At 41.6% G+C, this 21,196-nt stretch overlaps 3 protein-coding genes across 3 annotated transcripts; 2 read left to right on the top strand and 1 right to left on the bottom strand.

Annotated features, from left to right (window-relative positions):
- Nucleotides 1-1,188: 1,188 nt before the first annotated feature.
- Nucleotides 1,189-3,776, top strand: LOC127790223 (uncharacterized). The gene is made up of 4 exons (XM_052319548.1): nucleotides 1,189-1,406; nucleotides 1,530-2,063; nucleotides 3,050-3,115; nucleotides 3,202-3,776. The coding sequence occupies exons 1-4, from the start codon at nucleotides 1,278-1,280 to the stop codon at nucleotides 3,259-3,261; spliced, it is 789 nt and encodes a 262-aa protein (XP_052175508.1). The 5' UTR covers nucleotides 1,189-1,277; the 3' UTR covers nucleotides 3,262-3,776.
- A 137-nt stretch (nucleotides 3,777-3,913) lies between these two features.
- On the bottom strand, nucleotides 3,914-20,965 carry LOC127790222 (squamosa promoter-binding-like protein 17). The gene is made up of 3 exons (XM_052319547.1): nucleotides 20,392-20,965; nucleotides 4,862-5,001; nucleotides 3,914-4,727 (listed from the first exon to the last, which is right to left on the bottom strand). The coding sequence occupies exons 1-3, from the start codon at nucleotides 20,766-20,768 to the stop codon at nucleotides 4,138-4,140; spliced, it is 1,107 nt and encodes a 368-aa protein (XP_052175507.1). The 5' UTR covers nucleotides 20,769-20,965; the 3' UTR covers nucleotides 3,914-4,137.
- On the top strand, nucleotides 6,529-7,627 carry LOC127790224 (uncharacterized). The gene is made up of 2 exons (XM_052319549.1): nucleotides 6,529-7,130; nucleotides 7,200-7,627. Exons 1-2 carry the CDS (start codon nucleotides 6,892-6,894, stop codon nucleotides 7,405-7,407), a joined length of 447 nt encoding a protein of 148 aa, XP_052175509.1. The 5' UTR covers nucleotides 6,529-6,891; the 3' UTR covers nucleotides 7,408-7,627.
- Nucleotides 20,966-21,196: the final 231 nt, after the last annotated feature.

Raw genomic sequence — 21,196 nt, 5'->3', positions numbered from 1 at the left:
TTTTTTCTGACTGATTTTGGTGAATTCCAGCGAAGATCCATAACTCCGACGAGGCTCGTTCTCTGCCGCTTCTTCGCCGCTTTCTTCCCGCCTTCTTGCCAAACTCCCTTCTTTCTCTCTCTAGAGCAAGCTCCTCCTCTTAGAGTGCTTCAACTCTCAAGTTTGTTTGGAATGATTTGAGAACAACCCATGGTACCTTTTTATAGATTTCTCCAACCAATCACATTATGCCAATTGTCAAAATCTTAGCCATGGACTCTAAAAACTCAAAGCCATAATTGAGTGGATTTTGAAATTCAAAACTAGAATGAATTGAACTTTTGAAATCCAAGCTAATACCCCAAAGTTCTTCCAAATAACACTTTGGCCCTTGTTTCAAGTCCTCAATTTTATTATTTACCACATAAGCTCTTTATTTTATCCTTATTTCGTTTGGATAATTTTCTAATTACAATTACACCCTCAAACATCAAATTTATCAATATACTTAAAATTCCAAAATTAATAACTCAAAATTACTCAATATATACGATTTTTCAGAAGCCCCTTACCATAATTCGGTATTTTTAGTCTAAAACTTAGCTTAACTGAAAACCATCTCTGATTTGATTTCTTTCAGCGTCATAAATCTCGCCTCGAGACGCTCGTCAAAAATATACCTTTAACCTTAGGTATCTAAGCTCTAGGGTACTCCCTACGACTGATTCGATCACTTGTTGCCATTTCAAGTATATTTTTTAGTATTTTAAACTCACTTAAAATACGTGGGAACTTCACGAAAATATAGAATATCATAGCAGCTAATCAGAGTAAAGAGTAATGCATAAAAATGCCCCAGGGAGTAGATCAACTGGGAAAGAAAGAATCATTGGGGTATTGCTCTTTGGGCCATCAGGTTCCGTGTTTGAACCTTGACCAAGAGATAGTTTAACAGGTAAGAAGGGACCCTAAAAATGAAAAATACTTGCTACCATCTCATTTGCGGTTGTGTTAGTGGTCAAAACCTGCCTATTAAATTCCCTAATTTACCTTTCTTGCTGAAATCGTGAGGCCGAATAGCGGAGGCGCTCGTGATGGTGCGTTAACCAAAAAAGAAATACATAGAGATTATAGATTCTTTTATTTTAGTGATTTTTCTAGAAATCCATAAAAATAAATATAAAATGAGGCCGGGCTCGAATTAAGTATTCCCCCGCATTGCACAAAGCTTCTTCACTACATGTAAATTGTCGCCCCTGCGAGTATCCGAGAAGCTAGCGTCTCTTCGTGAGCAATCAATGGCAGAAGCATCAAATAACCGAACAGTCGGTGATGATGATGATGTTGAAGAAGAAGAAGATTACATGGGCGACCTCTCTCAATTCCTTCCTTCAGAAACCGCTGCTCCACCAATTTCTTCTAAAAAGGTAGCTTTCCAACTTTTGCACACATATTTGTTCATATACATCTATTTGTCCCTCGCTTAATTCAAAGTAGAATAATTCGTACATGTTTATCTAAAATGAAACCCCAATTTTCTTGATTTTCAGGTCTCTAACCAGAAATCCCAGATTTCCCAATCTTCAAACAAGAAACCCCGAACCCTAAACTGGCAACAACAACGCAACCTCAAGAGAGAGCAAAAACAACTACTAGAGGACCAGCAAACCCTAGAGAAACTAGAATTAGCCATTCCCCAATCCAACGTTGGGTTCAAGTTGCTGAAACAGATGGGTTACACCCCGGGGTCCGCCCTGGGGAAGGGGGGTTCCGGCCGTGCTGAGCCGGTGGGGCTGGAAATCCGGCGGACAAGGGCTGGGATCGGGCGGGAGGACCCGAGTAAGGAGAAGAGGAGGAGAGAGGAGGAGAGGATGGAGTGGAAGAGGATGAAGGAGGAAGATTTGATGGCGGATTTTGGGTATCGGAAGAAGGAACAATGGCGGAGCCGGAGAGTTGCGGTGAATTATCGCAAGGGGAAGGCGGCATTGGATCAGTTGGCGAACAAGGAGGTGGCAGTGGAGGGGCAGAAGGACGAAGACGATGGTGAAAATGAAGAGGAGGAAGAAGAGGAGATAACAGAAGAGGTATATTGCTGTTCAAACATCTTATTTATTTCCTTGTATAATTCTGTATTGTTTGTATATGCTTTAATTCTTCCTTTTTGAAATGAATATAATTCCCATTAAAACTTAATGTGGTTGGAGAGTGACCAAAGAATTTTGGCTGCAAATTCTTGCCATTTTAGCTTTGTATATGCACGTATCCTACTGATTCATTGAACTTGCCTCTTGATCCTTGTATTATCTTTTTTCTTTTTCCTGAAAGTTTGATCTTTTCATTGTAAGTGGGCAATTGATGAGCTTTAGATTGAGTCTTTGATAATGAAAAGGAACAGTAGTGTGCAAATTGTTGACTGACTATTACCTTGAATGCAAATTGCCGATGGGATTTGTTTCAAATTTTTAAAGAACTTTCAATCTTTTCACTAGTATACCGAACTTTATGTTTAGTTTCAATTTTATAACACCCTTTCAATTTTTTCAATAATAAAGTCTTGTGATTCTTCTTCTTGTTTTTTCTCTAGGGTTGGTTGGTTCTAGTTGTTGGGCTAGATATGGAGCACTTGAATTCCTTTAAACCTGGTTGGAAGGAGAAGCAATATCTGAACCTAGGACTGCCTACACAGATTTTCTGGATTTTATTGATACCTTACTGGCTCTTCTGGATTCAAATTGTAGTCCAGCAGCAATGATTTTGTTGCTTTTTTTAAATCATATCACTACTCCTCACATCTATCAGTTTCTGCTTGACAATTAAAGCGGTTGAAAACTGTCTAATATGTAGTTAGACCCGGTAACCAAGAATAAAGGCACTTCTACAGCTAGACTGAGGTGATCAAAAAAATATAACCTCTTTTTCTTTTTTTTAACTGTTTCAACAAACATTTAATATTTCTAAGCAAATACGAAATGATGCTCTTGACTGTCAAGCTTATTCCTTGTGTGTGAGTTTTAAAATTTATTCCTCGTGAATATCTGATGAATTCTGTTGCACACACTGGTTGGTGCAGGATTTGCAAGATGTGTTGATGGAACTGAGGGAGGGATATCAGTACTGCCTATTCTGTGGATGTCGAGTAAGTATTAACAATGATGCTTTATTAATTTAGCATTGCCTGGATATCTCATCTCTTGGACTCATGTGTTATGTCTTCTGTTTCAGTATGAATCAATGGACGCTCTCTTATCCAACTGTCCTGGAATTAATGAAGATGATCACTGAAACATTATAATACTAATTTGTTCAAGCATTGATGAAGATGCTCGAATCATCTCCTGAGGCAGACGGAGCATTGCACCGTCTATAGAAAATTGTTCTGTGGAAGGTTGTATATGGTTCAACCTACCTGATCTCAGCAGCTCAAGCCTTAACCGACCTGGTATTTAAGCCTCGAGTGTCGTTGTAAAGAAAGAAATGAACACCATGAATGCATGTATATCATTCAGTTGTTCTCGAGCATAAGAAGCCATTCTAGGAATCAACTCCACCACGATGAGAGTTCTCTCGGCCGACTCCAAGTTGTACCGATACTTGATATTAAGATGTGGAAGTCATGTAGAATTTCTATTGGGATGTTCATCATTACTCGATGGTTATGTGCCGGGTTGATTTTGTGTATTTGTCAGACGGAGACCACTGGGGTGATTTTTAGAACTCCAGTTTCATTCTTCTAGATCAAGATTTTGAGCTCGAGAAATCAACAATTTAATTCCTGATTAACTGTGGTTACCCATTTGCTTCCTTTTTGATTCTGATCCATGGCTTTCGGCCTTAAAAGAAGCAGAAGAAATTGTGCTTTTCTAACATGCCCCAACAAAAAATGTTGAGCATCAATGTGAAGAACTGCCAATTTAGCAGAAACCCTAAATGCCAATGAAACCAAAACAAAGAGGCATCCCTGTTTATTACTCCCAGGTTTCACAACTTAAGAAAAAGATGCAATCGTCTATGGTTCATCCCAACATGAAACACAAACACAGGAGCCAATAATAGTCATCAAGAGCAAGTCGGTAAGATAACAAGAATGCATAATCCAACTGAGAACCAAGTCATCTCTCACCAAGACGGCCACATAAACAGAAGGGAAAGGTGGGGCACTTAAAGTGACCAGTGCATATGCAGAGTGGAAGAATCATAGGCCTCAGAATGCTCAAGTTCCGGGTACTGCCTTCCACTCTGTTGAGCTAAATCAAGCCTGCTAGAATACTGATCACCAGGATGCGATATCTGATGCAGACCCCAGTCAGGAGGCAGTTTGCGTGATTCGCCAACTTCATTGCCTTTGAGACCCCGCCCGAAGCTTGAGAAGTGATTGACTGCTGCACCATGAGTAACTGCTGATTGAAGCACTGGTGCTCCATCAGCGTTTGGGAAGCTATTTAGCCCAAAACCCCATGGTCGATTTGACAGAAGAGAGAGAGCACAGCTTGAGTCAGAGACTTTGTCAGAGCATTCTCCCGAAGGAATGGTGAAACTTGGATAGCTGGTTCCACTTGCTGAAATTTGCATGATATTGGATGAAGGATTTTCAGATTCACTTCGACATGGATGGGGAAGAAACTTGAATATGGCAGCAGGTTGATTGCTGGAAACCTGTTCGGATGCCCTGGCAATTGGCCAGGGATCACCGCAAGTGGACCTAGGGTAGGTGGTGAAATCCATCGAAAAGGCTTTATCTCTGTTGCTTTCTGTCATTCAGATCAAAGATTTGAACTCAGTTTTAGCAGAAAAGTGAAGAAAAAACCAAAAACTAATTTCATTAAAGCAGTTCTAACACAAGTAATGAGGTGGCCGGCGGGGAGTTCAGTCAGCAAGGCCTAACCAAAGATAGATGATGATAGACGACCATAGCGGGAGGAAAATAAAGATCCATGTGATGGCTTCCTTCGACGTTCATTGTGTCCAGCCAGGCGTCTGCGGCAGCTTCTCTTTCCTAGGTCAAATTCAGGTAGTAGATGGAACCTATGCACAGACGACCGATGACAAGCTTATTAATTATATTTGTAATTATTTATAGGGAGAAAATGTCAAGGAGACAGAAAAGGCAACAAGAAAATAAATAGAAATGATGTTTCAATGAATGATTCTAGAAAACCATGTTATCCTTCATGATTTAAGTATGTCTGAAAGAAACGCACGCACTTAAGAGACAGTTCAACAATTAAATTCAAAAAGCATACTAGTTGATCCTCTTATCACAAACAAAATGTCTCCTCAAGGAGCATTCCTATGTGCGTATTAGCAAGAGCACAAAACTGTCAAAAGAAACTCATAAGCACCACCAACAGAAACCTTTATTATGGTCACATCAGAATCTTCTTTGCCAAATAATAATAATAATAATAACAATCAACAAACAAAACAAAGAAATTAACTTTAAGTTCTAATAAAAAGACAAACTTGATTCAAACTTTCATATGGTTATTTCTCGTTATCATACATACAATCAGAAACTCATCAATTTGGCATTATTTTCCAGTTAGAGACATTCAAGAAGACCATCTAAAGTATCTAGATTATTTTTTCTGGATAAATAACATTTCTAGAAAGTTACTAAATGTATCAAACATAGCAGTTGAAAACAAACCAAAAAGGTTCTTCAGTCAGGTTGCATAAATTTTCAATATTTGTAGTTAACAATTAGGGTTTAAAGCTTGTGATAGTTGCTATTGTAGTTAACAATTAGGTTTAAGCATGAATTCAAACACAAAGACAAAGGTTGAGCCTGATAAACAACAGCATTTTGCAATGAATGTCAAAAACACACATACTTCAAATGAACAAGTTCCAACAGCCAGAATATTTTCATGACTTAAAATTTTTGCAAACAATTGATTTCAAAGTCAGGACATCTATGACAGGCTTTTTATGATTATGAAATTACAAAATCCCTACAGCCTCTACCCCATGACAACAGAAGAAATAGCAATTCTTTTTCTTTCATGCTTGTGCATATTGATCCTGGCAAAAACACGACAATTTTGAATCAGCACTGTCTACTGTAACCAACTAGAAAGTTTAAAACATCTAGAAGATTTGCCTTACATGCTAGTTAAATAAAATTGAGGAATTAGGGTAATCCTATATGATACACAAGTTACACCCTTACAACCTCAAGGTTACAGTCCTGTATCATCATCATTTTGCTCAAATACATCATTCGTATTGACATTGACATTTTTGCACAACCACTACACAGTATTACTTTCTAGTTCCCAAAGTATATGCTCTATCTAACAAAAGTGGATGTACCTGTCATGATTCAGCTTTAGGTTGGGGGATTTAACATTACCAGACTTATGATTCCATCAGTTTTTTGCAAGGTTGTAAAAGGTAAAAGGCGCTCATGATATTATATTGCCTAAGGTGCTAGGTGCCCAAAAAAGTGCTCACCTAAGCCAAGCAAGGTGCTAATAGACCAAAAACATAATAAATATATTTACCATGAAAAAGATAATAAGATAATGTACATATTATATAAGACTTATCAAATACTCTCGAATTCTTTCAAGGGTAAATAACCGAAAAAATACTCAACTTTTACCTTGTTCTCAAATTTGGACGAACTACTAATTTTATCAATTGTGGGTATCAGTCTTTCAATTTGTTTTCAATTATGGACTACAGTCAAAGGTTCTTAGTATTTGCCATTTTCTGCTGACATGTAATCTGACGTGGATGAGCTGAGATGACGTGACAACAGAACCAAAAATATATAGTTAAATCAGTAGAATGACATGGAAAATCAAAACAAACTAACGAGTTCTAGTGGGAAAATTGTGACATTACTCATCTGCAAATCGGCAAGATTTAATGTTTTGAATACTCAATTTCTTTATAGCATTTCAATGAATGGTTGATAGCTGTAAAGCACGGACACGACAAAAGCCCACCGTGCCACTGTCGCCAGTGTGTCAGAAGCGGCGACAAGCCGGCGATACGTGTAAGACACGCCCACGTGGCGTGTGTGACACTGCTTTTGACATTCCCAAAGGGACACGCCCGGGGGGGAACATTGCAAAGACGAACAAGTATCTGCTGTTCGACTGGTCTGAGTTCGATTTATTGCCGCCGCACGACTGCTGGACTAGGTTCTTCATCTGATTCTTCGATCTCCTTATTGAAGCTTCCTTTAAGCTCTATTTAACATCATTCATCAGTTGTCTTGTGGGAACTGGAAGTCTGAAACGTGAACGAGAAAGGCAAGCCCGTGCTTCGCTTCCGTCGAGTCGCCGGCGGAATGGTGTGGTGTGGACTGTGAAGCTGTCATCTCCAGCAGACTGGGGCAAAACATCGATGACAGCGAGCGGGGACTGCCGGACTGGGTGCATTTCCCAATTGCTGCTCGTGCTGTGCCTATCGCGCTGATTCAATTTCCGGTAAGCCCACCTCCAGTCGGACCAGTCTTCCTCGTTTCTTTGCTTAATCTGCTGCTGATTGCTGCTTGTTTTACTTTATTGTATATATATATCAATTTATGTATATACGTAATATTATTTTATATTACATAATACACATGAAAAAACATATGTAAAATGTAATGTAATATAAAATAATATATGCCTTATTGTATGTACATGCTTCATTATATTTCAAGAACATTTTTTGTTAATTTATTTAATATTAGAAATTAGATTGATTAGTATAATATTATTATATATATGTTATTTGATTAATATATATTTTTTATTTTATTTTTATTAGATTGTTTGGAGTCATAGATGGATTCTTCTTCTTAATGTTAATGCTACTAATATTCATTCAGAGGAAAACTTGGAAAAGCCTTTGCGGAGATATGTTATGAAAATTAATACTTCTCAAAAGGGAGGGGGGAACGTTCAATGGCAATGTAACTTTTGCAATGAGAAAAGTAGGGCTCATATAGAAGGATTAGAGCTCGCTTGCTACAAAAATCAGAAGGTGTTGCACCCTATAAGAAAATTCTAGGAGGTGATTTCATTGAGGTACAAAAGTTCAGATGATGAAGCTTGAAAGATAGCGAAGAAGAATGGGCCCAAAAATATTCCTGTGACTCCTCAAAGCAGTTCATCAAAGACTATGGGATCAGGACCATTAGGGGGTTATGTACAAGAAAGTGTTAGCTCAAAAAAGAGAAGAACACTTGTGGGTGAAAGTGGTGGTAGAAGTAGTTCTCTTTCCAAAGCTTTTAATATGCAAGCTTGTAATGAATTGCATACTCACATTGCTAGAATGTTGTATTCAACTGGTTTACCGTTTCATTTTGCTAGGAATCCGTATTATGTGAGTTCTGATACCTATGCAGCTTCTAATGCAATTCCTGGTTATTTGTCTCCTAGACGTAATTTGTTGAAGACTAGTTTGCTACAACAAGAAAAGGCACATGTTGAAAGATAGTTAGAGCCCATCAAAGGAACCTGGAAGGTAAAGGGCATTAGTATTGTGAGTGATGGTTGGAGTGACTCACAAAAGAGACCATTAATTAATTTTATGGCAGTTCCAGATGGTCAGCCCATGTTTCTGAAAGCCATTGACCGTTCAGGGGAAGTTAAAGATAAGAAATTAAATGCTGATCTGATGCAAGAGATGATCAATGAGATTGAGGCTGATAATGTGATTCAGGTAATTGCTGATAATGCCAGAAATTGTGAAGGTGCTGGGCAAATCATTGAATGATTATTTCCAAATATTTTTTGATTCATTGTGTGGTTTATAGGTTGAATTTGGCATTGAAAAATATTTGGCAGCCAGGAATCATGGAAATAATCAAGTTACCTATGATGCATGCAGTTGGATTATAGAAATTCATGATGATGCTTGTCAAATTAAAAATTGCCATTCTATGAGATTGGCAATTTTTCATGAGTTTGTTTAAGTTGTAATCTGCTGCAAATACACAGTTTGCAACAACTATAGTTGTGGAGATTTCGGGCAATATCAGTCATTAGCCAACTAATTATTCTGTTTCTTAGTTTTTGAGTTTCCTTTTTTGTAAAGTCAACTTATTTCCTAGTTGAGTAGAGAGAATAAATCACTCTCTCACAGCTAGCTGTAGGTTTCCTAGGTAGTGTAGATATAACTTCCTATTTTTAGTGTAGATAATAGGAAACCAGCAAGGTTGTTGTCACAGCCTAAGGGGTAAACTTGTAATTAGTCCTCCAGTTAGTTGGGTAGTTACCCGGATGTAGGAGCTACTGTTTGTAGAGAAGCATAGCTAGCTGCACATGGCCACTTGGCTGGCAACTTGGCCAATGTAATAACCATTTCTCTTATAAATAATGAAGGCTACCGAGGATGAGGATCATGCGAGAATTATGCACTAAACTTTTCCCTCCACTTTCCCTCTCAAGTTCTACCTCTATCTTTCTCTATTCTCTCTCTCTCTCTCTCTCTCTCTCTCTCTCTCTCTCTTTCCCTCCCTCAATTCCCTTTCTAGCCTAACCTTCCTTCTCTCAATTACGAGAAGGACCCTAAGCAGACCGAGGGTCTGACAATTGGTATCAAAGCCAGCGACCTGAGCGCGGAGGATGGCTAAAGGCACCAAGGCGAAGTAGACGGAGTCCAGATTGGATGCGGTGGAGGGTGGAATGCGGCAGTATCGGGAGCAAGTAGAGGACCGACTGGATCTATTGGAGCTAGGCATTCGTAACACCTAGGAGGAGATTAATCGTAGTCGATCGAAATACGCCACTAATTTGGATAGGACAGTGGACCAAGCGGTGACGGGGTTACGAGAGGAGATCGCGGGGCTCAGCCAATAGCTTAATCAGCAATTGAGTGCTGCCTTAAGTCTCTTTGCTCAACACCCGCACTCCAGCTTACCCACCGGTTTTCCCCCCAAAGCGTCTTCGACGCCAATTCTCATGACGCCAAGAGAGAGTCAGAGATACCCGAGACATGGGGGGACAGACGAAGGAATGGAAACTGATCAACCTAACTTGAACCGTGGAGGAGGGGGAAATCACTTCACGTTACAAGGACCCAGAATGGACATCCCTCCGTTCGAAAGGGATAGGCCCCGGTGGTGGATCAGGCGGTGCGAGAGAGTCTTTTACCAGTATCAGGTGGCTAAAGGAGAGAAGGTGAACACCGCAGCCGCGTACTTGGACAATGTAGCGGACGCTTGGTTCCAGAATTGGAGCCGAGACAGGATTAAATGGAGTTGGCCGGAGTTCATTAATGGGCTCTGCAATCGGTTCGGGGAGAAGACCAGGACGGACGTTATTGAAGAATTCAATAAGCTAAAACAAAGGGGAACGGTGGAGGAGTACTAGATACGATTCGAGGAGCTACGATCACTACTGTCGCTAGCTCACCTGTCCCTGGATGAAGGATACTTTGTATCTAGCTTTATCAGCGGGTTGGATGACTTGATCCGACCAACGATCAAAATGTTGTACCCCACATCAGTGGGGCAAGCTGCGGAACAGGCCAGACTCCACGAACTGTCCCTAGAAACCTTTGCTAAGAGGCATCGCCTGCCAGTGAAAGGCATGAAGGAGGATACCTCTTACACAGGGGTGAATAGAGGCAGCAACCAATCCTGGCCAAGAAACGGTACATCAGGAAGAAATCCACCAGCCCAATTACCCGCCAGGTCCCTATCCATAGAACAGAAGAGACAACTGGGACTTTGTTTTAGATGCGGGGAAAAGTATGGAGCGGGCCACCAATGTAAAAGGATGTTGTTGACAATGGAAGGGCCGGGAGAGGAAGATAGGGATGAAGCTGAGGAGGAGGAACCAGGGGAACCTATAGAAAATGAGGAAGGGGGGGAATTGTCGATGCATTGCATGCGCTGCAAGGCCAGACCTCGGGCAAGGTGCTCAAAGTGCAGGGACTAGCAGGGAAGAGGGCGTTGGTAGTTCTCATAGACAGTGGTAGCACCCATAGTTTCCTGGATGAGGAAACAGCTGCTGCGTTACACTGCCCTCTACAGGTGACTGCCCCACTCTCTGTATTGATCGCCAACGGCAGCCGGATGGTGAGTCAATCAAAATGCGTGGGGTTCAGATGGGTGATGAATGGGCATGAATTCATTGCTGATCTGCAAATTCTGAGGTTAGGGGGATGTCATGTGGTCCTAGGGGTGGACTGGATGCGAACGGTAAGTCCTTTGGTCTTTGACTTCAATACATTAGAGGTCACCTTTGACAGGGAAGGTTAGAAGATAACTCTGGCAGGATGCCAAGGAACAGGGGATTGCAAGGCAGTAACGGGAAAGAGATTGCAAAGGCTGTTGGAACAAGGGGGGACAGCCATAGGCCAGTTACATTCCCTGTATGCTAGAGAAGTGGATCTCGGTGAAGAGGAGGAGGTTGCACCAGGCCAAGGGAATAGTGGGAAGCAACACTGGGACAAATCTCCACTCACAACAGAAAATCAGGTACATTCTAATGGCTCAATTCACACATTGCTAATGGAGTTTGAGGATTTATTTGCCACACCTACCACACTCCCTCCATTCTGTTTCTTTGACCATTCCATACACCTTAAACCAAACAGTGCACTCATAAACCTCCGAGCCTACCGTTACTCCCCTCTACAAAAAGCTGAAATCGAAAAACTAATTAAGGAAATGCTGTCCAAATCCTTAATTCAACCCAGCCAGAGTCCATTTGCATCTCCGGTTTTGTTAGTAAAGAAAAAAGACAAGTCATGGAGGTTTTGTGTGGATTACCGCCAACTTAACTCCATCACCGTCAAAAACAAATTTCCCATTCCCATTATTGAAGATCTCCTTGACGAGCTAGCAGGAGCATCTATTTTTTCCAAACTCGACCTCACTTCAGGGTACCATCAAATCCGAATGAACCCAAAAGACTATCACAAAACAGCCTTCCGCACACACCAAGGACACTATGAGTTCTTGGTTATGCCCTTCGGCCTCACAAACGCACCGGCAACCTTCCAAGCCCTCATGAACCATATCTTTGCCCCCCACCTTTGAAAATTTGTGTTGGTCTTTTTTTATGACATTCTAGTATATAGTACCAACCTCAACCAACACCTAACCCACCTACGGATGGCCTTTGAAATCCTCAAAAACCATAAGCTCTATGTGAAGAGATCCAAGTGTACCTTCGCAGAATCACAGGTGGAATATCTTGGCCATATTATCTCAGGGCAAGGGGTAAGTACCGACCCACAAAAAATTGCAGCTATGTCCCAATGGCCCAAACCCAAGACCCTCAAGGAATTGAGGGGATTCTTAGGCCTTACGGGCTACTATCGAAGATTCATACAAGACTATGGAATGATCAATAAACCCTTCATCAGTTTATTAAAGAAGAACAGTTTCTTATGGGGAGTGGAGGCTGACCATGCTTTTGTTTCTCTTAAAGAAGCCATGACCAAGGCACCCATTCTGGCACTGCCGGATTTCTCTAAGGAGTTTATATTAGAAACGGACGCTTGTGATTCAGGGGTAGGGGCGGTCCTAATACAAGAAGGTAGGTCGATTTCATACTTGAGTCAAGCTCTAGCTCCAAGGCATGAAGGCCTAAGTATCTACGACAAGGAACTGTTAGTTGTCCTCATGGCAGTGGAAAAATGGAGATACTACTTGGAAGGCAGATCTTTCACTATTCAGACCGACCATGAGAGCCTTAAATTCCTATCCCAACAAATGGCTCACAATCAACTACAACGGAAGGGGATATCTAAGCTCATGGGATTTGATTATATCATCCAGTACAAGAAGGGGCGCGAAAATGTAGTCGCGGATGCTTTATCAAGAAGAGAAGCCCAGGGCAGTGCCCATGCCATCTCAGCATTGATCCCAGACTGGGTGCAGGGCATAACCGCCAGCTATGAAAAGTCTAACTGGATTCAAAATTTACTGGCTCAATTGGCGGTACAATCCCTATGAGACTTGAAGTATACGTTAAAGGAAGGCTTGCTCCGATACAACGGCCGGGTAGTCATTGGGGAGGATGAGCAACTGAAGAAAAAGATCCTACAATCTCTACATGACTCCCCTATAGGGGGACATTCGGGACTGAATGTAACATATCACAGAGTGAAACAACTCTTCTATTGGCCAGGGCTCAAGAAGGATGTAACTCAGCATGTCATCAGATGTACCACTTGTCAACGATGTAAACATGAGCAGGTGCCCTACCCCGGCCTCCTCCAACCCTTGGAGATACCCTCCCAAGTGTGGGAGCAGATAACCATGGACTTTATCGAAGGCCTGCCCAAGTCTGAAGGCTTTGACACCATAATGGTGGTGGTCGATCGGGTCACCAAGTTTGGTCACTTCATTACTCTAGCACATCCCTTCACGGCTACTGAGGTAGCCCGAAAACTTATGGACCATGTGTTCAAGCTCCATGGCGTGCCACGAGCCATCATATCTGATAGAGACAAGATTTTCACTAGCCAATTTTGGAAGACCCTACTGCATGGACTGGGAATTGGGTTACGGTTGTCATCAGCTTATCATTCGAAGACCGACGGCCAAACAAAGCGAGTGAATCAATGCCTTGAAACATACCTACGATGCCTCTGCTTTAACCGACCAAGAAGCTGGAATAGGTGGATAGCTTTGGCCCAATGGTGGTACAACACCAATTACCACACTGCCCATAAGCGGACTCCTTTTGAAGCCCTCTTTGGAAATCCACCTCCCATAATTCCGGCGATCATACATTACAGCCCTGCAGAAACTACAGCGGATCAATACTTACAGGCCAGACAAGCAGCCTTGCAAGTTATTAAACAAGAGCTTACTTCAGCCCAACATCGCATGAAACAGCTGGCGGATAGGCACCGCACGGACCGCAACTTCGAGGTAGGTGCCGAAGTTTTTCTGAAGGTTAAGTGGTTCCAACAACATCTGTTTACCAAGGGGCCTATATCTAAAATCAGTCCTAAGTATTATGGACCCTTCAAGATTGTCGAAAAGATCGGACCAGTGGCATACCGCCTACTCCTTCCAGAGGGTGTGGGATTGCACCCAGTCTTCCATGTCTCTTTATTAAAGAAAGCGACGGGCACCACAGCCGACGTCCACCAAGAGCTACCAGAATTCCAGGACGATCTCATTGTTGAAGCTGAGTCTAAAGCCATACTGGAGAAGCGGGTGACCTACACAAACTCGGTGCCACTTACACAAGTTCTAGTGCAGTGGACACATTTGCATCCTGACCACACAACTTGGGAATACCTCCCTGATCTCCTACAGCGGTTTCCACGGGTCGCTAGTCTCCTGTAATTTCTTGGGGACAAGAAATAATTCAAGGAAGGGGGAGTTGTCACAGCCTAAGGGATAAACTTGTAATTAGTCCTCCAGTTAGTTGGGTAGTTACCCGAGTGTAGGAGCTACTGTTTGTAGAGAAGCATAGCTAGCTGCACATGGCCACTTGGCTGGCAACTTGGCCAATGTAATAATCGTTTCTCTTATAAATAATGAAGGCTACCGAGGATGAGGATCATGTGAGAATTATGCACTGATCTTTTCCCTCCACTTTCCCTCTCAAGTTTTGCCTCTATCTTTCTCTATTTCTCTCTCTCTCTCTCTCTTTTCCCTCCCTCAATTCCCTTTCCCGCCTAACCTTCCTTCTCTCAATTACGAGAAGGACCCTAAGCAGACCGAGGGTCTGACAATTGTATTCTGTATATATACTATTCACTATGATGAATAAAAATAGGTTCTTCTTCCTAAAATCTCTACACGGTATCAGAGCCACCTTAACCAAAAACCCTACGCAGCCATAAATCACAAACATGGCCAAAAAAAGAAATCTCTCTTTAGAGAACATCCCTTGTCCAACCAACAACTCGAGAGCCATAGACAACGACATGTTTACCATCACTGACCGCGAGTTGAACAAGCAAAACTACCTATAGTGGTCCCAATCCGTCATGATGTTCATCTACGAAAAGAGGAAGGATGACTACCTAACTGGAGTCACTAGCAAACCAAAGGAGGAAGACCCAAAGTTCCGGATGCGGAAATGGAAATCTGAGAACAACATGGTAATGTCCTGGCTTATTAACTCCATGACCAATGAGATTGGAGAGAATTTTTCGCTGTATGACACTGCAGATGATATTTGGAAAGCTGCTAAGGAGGCTTATTCACACATTGAAAATGCATTGGAGTTATTTGAAATTGAAAGCATACTTGATGACCAGCAACAAGGAGAGTTCAGTGTTACCCAGTACTTTAATTCACTAAATAAGTGCTAGCTTCAGCAGGATAAGTATGATATAATCTGGTGGAATTGTCCAGAAGATGCAGCCATATACAAACAGTTTAAACAAAAACCTAGATGGTGTGAGAGGAAGAATTCTAGGTACAAAACTTCTACCAAGTATTCAAGAGGCCTTTTCAAAAATCCATCAAGAGGACAGCAGGATGAAAATAATGCTGAAGACTGCCTCTCCAAATCTGGAAACTTCAGCCCTAGCCACTCGGGAGAATCAACTAAACAGAAAAAGGGGCAGAAAGCAACTAGGTCAGATTGGAATTGTTGTGGGGAATGGGATAGGATGTTGGTGAGGAAGATGGGGGTTTGAAGAGTTTTGATGAAGATCTTGGGCCATTCGAAAAACAGATGGATACTGAACTTTCAACTTCTTCAGTTCTTGTTCTAGATGGTAGAAATTCTGTTTATCTGCTTTAAAGACTTGTACTTGTTTTTGAAGGTCAGCTATTCTGTTTTCCATTTGTTGTAAAGAAGTGAGAACAGCAGGCAGGATTCTGTCAACCTTTTCTTCAAGCCGGGTTTGAGTCCTGGCTATGTTTTGCAAAAGCTTATTCTGAGCCACAGCATTCTCAGACTGCCAATTGAGAACTTGTTCTACAGGAGAGGCAATGGTTGGAGTGTCATCTGAACATTTTATGTTTGGATTTTGACCTTCCAAGCATAAGAGACATTCTTTTGGGGGTCTACTCTTGGTTATAAGGAAGGAAATTCTTCATCATATTTTTTAAACTTGGTAACTGTAGGTGATTGGATCATAGCCACAGTAGGAGTGACTAAAGGCAGTACTGGAACGGGAGGTTGCTTTGGGATGATAGGAACGTTGCTTTTTGGAGTAATGCACTTGATATAGTAGTCATACTTGCCAGATGGTTCTCCAAGTAGGCCAATAGAAGGATCACCTTTGTCATAACCGTCCCGAAATGTATGCTAAGAAGACCTATAACATCATCCTCTTGGTTTTAGAGGAGGCTCTAAAGAGAATTCAAATGCATTTTGGCAGCTTTTGCACATGCATTCATCAAGGAGCACAGATGGACAATGGCCATCAGAATCAATGAATGCGAAAATAGGACAGTCATTTGCATCAAAACACATGACCTCCGCCTTAGAGAGAATTAAAACCTTCTTGTAAGATGGCGAACTGAGTGGAGAAACATGATGGGGATGGAGCCTCATGGTGTTTCTTGAAAATGATCTTGACTGAGCCATCTTGGTTCTGCTTATACTTAGGGTCTGCTCATTGAACTGGTTGAGCATTTTTGAAGGCCTGATTTGTTTGTTCGTAGGTTGTAACCCATGAATCAACAAGCAGTTTCACTAGATCTCCTCGGGTGAGTTGTTTGGGCACAAAAGTGCATTTTGGAACATGGTTGGAATCCACATTAAGCAGCAAAGCATCACCTTGATTGTGAGGGAGAGGCGGAGAGCTATGTCTAGAGCATGGTTTTGAACTCTGTAGGCTAGCTGATAGTGCAAGGTAACAGCATATGTAGGTACATCAGAAAGTGCACCAGCAATTTGAACTTGCACCTCAGAGGACAGAAGATAAGGATCATAGATGGCCATGTTAAAGTTGGGAAACATGGTGACAAAGATGGTGCTGGCATTTAGAGTGGTTTCCACAGTACCAATATAGGCATGTTGGCAATTTGAAAATCTAGAATCGAGTGCAAAGTGCAAAGCAATTTAGAGATAGTAAGAAGAGCCTTTCTGCCATGTAAGGCAAGAGCAAAGTGGACTACACCAAAGTGTAGGTGTGTATAGCATTCATTCATCCAAACATGTGGGAGATGAGTTGGGAGTTCAAGAGTAACAAAGTGCTCCTTTTCTAAAGAAGGGATAAAGCATTGATCAAATGAGGTGGCTTGTACATATTCTTTAACAGAGCAAAGGGAAGGAGAAACAAGGGCCCTGACTTTGCAAATTAGAGAAGAATTGGGCTTAGAGAAAGCCTTATAAGGATTGAGCATGGGCAAAGGATGGAAAAACTTGAATATATGGTTATAAAAATGGTGCATTCAAGGAAAGCGAACTACTCTACCACTCACCCCATGGGTGGTTCCAATGGCAAGTGTAGGTGGGGGACATGCTTGAGATCTCAGGTTCGAAATCTCCTAAACGCGTTATATAGAGATTAAATCATGATTTATTTGGGAGTGGGTTGGGGTGAGGCCCACCTCCCCCAAAAATAGTGGGACACAAGTTCTGACACTTGGATTATCAAAAAAAAAAACTTTCAAAGAAATTCTTGCTATGGAATGTGGCATTGAAAAATTTTAAGCTCATCTCATTGGGCATACTTTTATCATCCAAATAGACATGTTCACCTTCCCAAAAATGTTACAATTCAAGCAAAAGGACTTGCCACCCAGTCTCCTTTGATGGCAAGAATGGTTCTCAAAGTTCTCTTTTGAAGTTAAACACATCCCATGGAAAAAAAAAAAAATCTCCTTGCAAATTTTCTCTAGACACCTCTCACCTGTTTTTCCCTTGTTGCAATTACCCTTACCAGTCATTGCCATGGTGAACCCTACCTCCACAGAACCTGCAGAATGGCAGTCAATATTCAACGCTCCCACTGAAATTCACAGACTAATGTTCCATTACCAAATTACCACAATTAGATCCTATGGTTATCATCTCCTTCATGGGCTTGTGTTAGGATCCTAGGGTTCACCTAAGGTTTCAGCAGAGAATTAGGGTAGATTTTAGGAAGAATTCGGGCAAAATTAGAGAAAGTGAGGGGAAAGCAGAAGGAGGCGGAAGAAATAAGGAGATTGAGAGGGGAAATAGAGGGAGAATCGAGAGGAAGAAGGAAGACAAGCTGAGGGAGAGAAACAGACAGATCCGAGAGGGAGAGAGAGAGAGAGAGTTTGGAGAGAGAAAATCAGAAGATTCAATTGATATTTCTGAATAATGCATCTACAACAGCCCTAGTAGCTTTATATAGCTACTTCAATAGCTTAACAAAAAATACAAGTAAAATAACTATTGTTAACAATGTAACAGAATTAAGTACTCCTCCTGAGGAATAATCCGCTACACTCAACCCTATTGTAAGCAACCATACACCCTAGGGTTTTGATAGCTTTGTGTTCATCCAACTTATCCTTTCTACCACTTGTTTTCATGGGTTTCACGTACTGTTTTCCTTCCTTCTCTCTTATGGTTTTTGTGGTACCTACTGAACCAATATTCTACTGGTATCCAATTTCATGTCCAAACTTCCCTTTCATTGGTTCAGCCATTCTAATCTTCCACCTTATGCAAAATATTTTTTGAATGGTTTCATCCCTTGTCCTACTGGAGACAATACTTCCTCAGCATCTCCCTCAAGTCTTCTAATCTATGAGCTCATCCACAAAGTCTACATGTTATTTTGATTTTCTCCAGGGATAAATGGTTTGCATCCAGAACACCTTCAGCAAGATTTGTCAAATACACCTCAACATTCCACGAATATGCAACATTCCCATTCAGTCTTCATATTGATTGAGAATCATACCCACAGGAAATCAGAGAATTCCATAGGCATATGTCCATTATCAATCAGGTATTCCTCCTCAGATATGGCCTCAGCTAAGTGATGATGTTCCATGGGAGCAATACCCGATTAATTATTCTCAAGAACTCTATCAAGCTCAAATAGATTATCTTAATTGCAGCTAAGGTTCCACTTCCATAGATAATCACAAACCAACTGACTTAGCTAGTACAGAAGCATAAAACCAACCTTAGTGGGAAAACCATAGGTCTTCCTTCTAACTCTGATGATCTTCCAGGACCTAAAGCTAATATAGGGACTCCCTAGTTAAACCCGTGATACTCTCTTAGTTGCATTTGCTCAAGCGACCTGAAGCAATATTGTCCGCTTGTGCCAAATAATTTCGATCTTCTATATGTGTTGAAAGGCAATTTGTATTTGTTTGTCTATATTAAACTGTCAATGTTCACGTGTTACTGTCAATAATAAGTTTGGTTTGTCTTCTTTGCTTGTAATATCTTCTCCATGCCTATATAAGGAGAAGGCTTGTAACGGTCAAGGCATCCTAACGCCTACGGAAGGAATAAACTAGTGTGTTTTTTACTTCATGCCTTTATAAAATTTCTTTCATCTGGTCCTTTGTTATTCCATCTAAGATGGTATGAGATGTGGGCATAGTAATGAAGAGAATATGCTCTACGGTTGCCTCTAAGGAGGATCTTCGGTATTAGAAATCTGATTTACAGACCATTGATCCTGATAACCGGGGGTGGGTATGCATGTAGAAGGATAGGCCTAGAAGGGACTATTGCTGCCTTGTTATTGCACGCCCAAGAGTGGCTTGATTGTAGAGGGCTCACCTTGTGCCAGGTCAGTACAAAGTTTCAGAACTCCAGCCCCCTTCCCCCCACCCCAATAAAAAAGAAGAAAAACAAAATGTACAGACCAATTTCTATTCTGGCAAAATTCAGGGGCAGCACCCTGAGCTCCCCAATGGTTAAGAGAACTTTAGGAAGATTCTGCTTGGTCAGTAAGGATGATCCCCTTAATCCCTTCGGTGAGTGATACACAGCACATTTTGCATGGAAGTGTTTCCTAATAGCACTAATTCTTCACCACACCAGATTCAATCTCCATGTATATCACCTGTGAACATAGGCAACTAGCTAGACAACAATAGCAATCACAGGCGTTAATCCCAAGAACTACCCAGACCAAGGAATCTTGTGTGTTCTTCTGTATGTAACATGGCTACACTACACTAGAGATTTTCAGCACTGTAATTTTCCATCCTGTGTTCTGCGTGCAGTAAACAAAATCAATCTCATAAACATCAACAAGAAAGAGCAAATAATAATAATTCCCATGAACAACCCTAATCAGCCAACAAAAAGAGGCCACCAAGAATCAAGTCTGGCTATCCAAACATAACAAAAGCAATAACCAGTAACAGTAGCACCCTATATTCAATAGAAGAAGAAAAACTGAAAACATCAAACCATTGAAATAAATAATTCATGACTCCCAACAACAGAATCAAAATACCTGGCCAATAAATCGAATCAATAGTCATGACTAAACTAAAAAAACAACACTTACCAGTACAACCAAAGAAATATAAGCCAAATCAATCAGTACCAAAAATAAAGGGAAAATCAGTCTAGGGTTGATTACCTACTACATTGCTGGCAAAATCTCTGCTCAAGTCCAGCAACGATGACCTTAGGCGACTTGGAGTGCATGCCACAGACTTTGTGCTTTGAATAGTAAGCTTTGGCATCGGACAGATCTACTTTACACCCTTCAACCTGACACCTGGGTGGCTGTCCGCCGAGAGCAAGCCCGGTCTTCTTGGGCGGCGTCCCACCGGTGGCGGCGGCGGCGGAAGACCCAGCACCGGATTTCTCCAGGGCACCAGCACCCACATCCTCGAAGTAGATTTTCTGGCCGAATTTAAGGCCGTTGAGGGAGTCGGAGGAGTTGGAAGAGGAAGAGGAAGAGGAGGCGGAATCCATCGCCATGTGTGGCGCCCGCCTAGAGCCCATGCCCATTCATCGCATGCCCCCCGGGTTTAGAAAGGAATTGAAGAGAGGCGAAAAAGGCAGTGATGTGAACGTAGATGGAGAGAGGAAAAGGCAGTAGCAGTGGCAGTGGTGGGTGAAGCTAACGAGCAGTGTAAAGGGGAGAGAGAGAGTGAGAGTGAGAGTGAAGTGACTGCTTTTCGGCTTTTGGATGAAGTGATTGGTTTTGGCAGTATTCGTCGCTGTGGCTCTGACTAATAATGGAGAAGCAGCAGATGAGCGGGGCCGAAGCTTTGTGTTTATAACTACTATTCAAATAATATTTCTACTATTCAACTAATGCCCTCCCTTCCGAGTGCAATTTTGTTCACCCTTTAACGGGTGAAGAACGTAACTCTCGTTAGTTGAGGGTTAAAATTGTATTTTGAACGTATACCCATTATCAATTCTGTCTCTCT

The sequence above is a fragment of the Diospyros lotus genome, chromosome 14, assembly GCF_014633365.1.
Source record: "Diospyros lotus cultivar Yz01 chromosome 14, ASM1463336v1, whole genome shotgun sequence".
In the NCBI taxonomy this organism is placed as follows: domain Eukaryota; kingdom Viridiplantae; phylum Streptophyta; class Magnoliopsida; order Ericales; family Ebenaceae; genus Diospyros; species Diospyros lotus.
Note: the sequence above shows the minus strand (reverse complement) of the source record. Positions and strands in the feature narration are given on the sequence as shown.

Coding starts and splice junctions, on each gene's coding strand:
- LOC127790223 (XM_052319548.1), top strand. CDS start 1,278: ATGGCAGAAGCATCAAATAACCGAACAGTCGGTGATGATGATGATGTT. Junction 1,407..1,529: donor CACCAATTTCTTCTAAAAAG/GTAGCTTTCCAA, acceptor CTTGATTTTCAG/GTCTCTAACCAGAAATCCCA. Junction 2,064..3,049: donor AAGAGGAGATAACAGAAGAG/GTATATTGCTGT, acceptor TGGTTGGTGCAG/GATTTGCAAGATGTGTTGAT.
- LOC127790224 (XM_052319549.1), top strand. CDS start 6,892: ATGGTTGATAGCTGTAAAGCACGGACACGACAAAAGCCCACCGTGCCA. Junction 7,131..7,199: donor CCGCACGACTGCTGGACTAG/GTTCTTCATCTG, acceptor ATCATTCATCAG/TTGTCTTGTGGGAACTGGAA.
- LOC127790222 (XM_052319547.1), bottom strand. CDS start 20,768: ATGGGCATGGGCTCTAGGCGGGCGCCACACATGGCGATGGATTCCGCC. Junction 5,002..20,391: donor TTTTGCCAGCAATGTAGTAG/GTAATCAACCCT, acceptor GTCTGTGCATAG/GTTCCATCTACTACCTGAAT. Junction 4,728..4,861: donor TCTATCATCATCTATCTTTG/GTTAGGCCTTGC, acceptor TCTGAATGACAG/AAAGCAACAGAGATAAAGCC.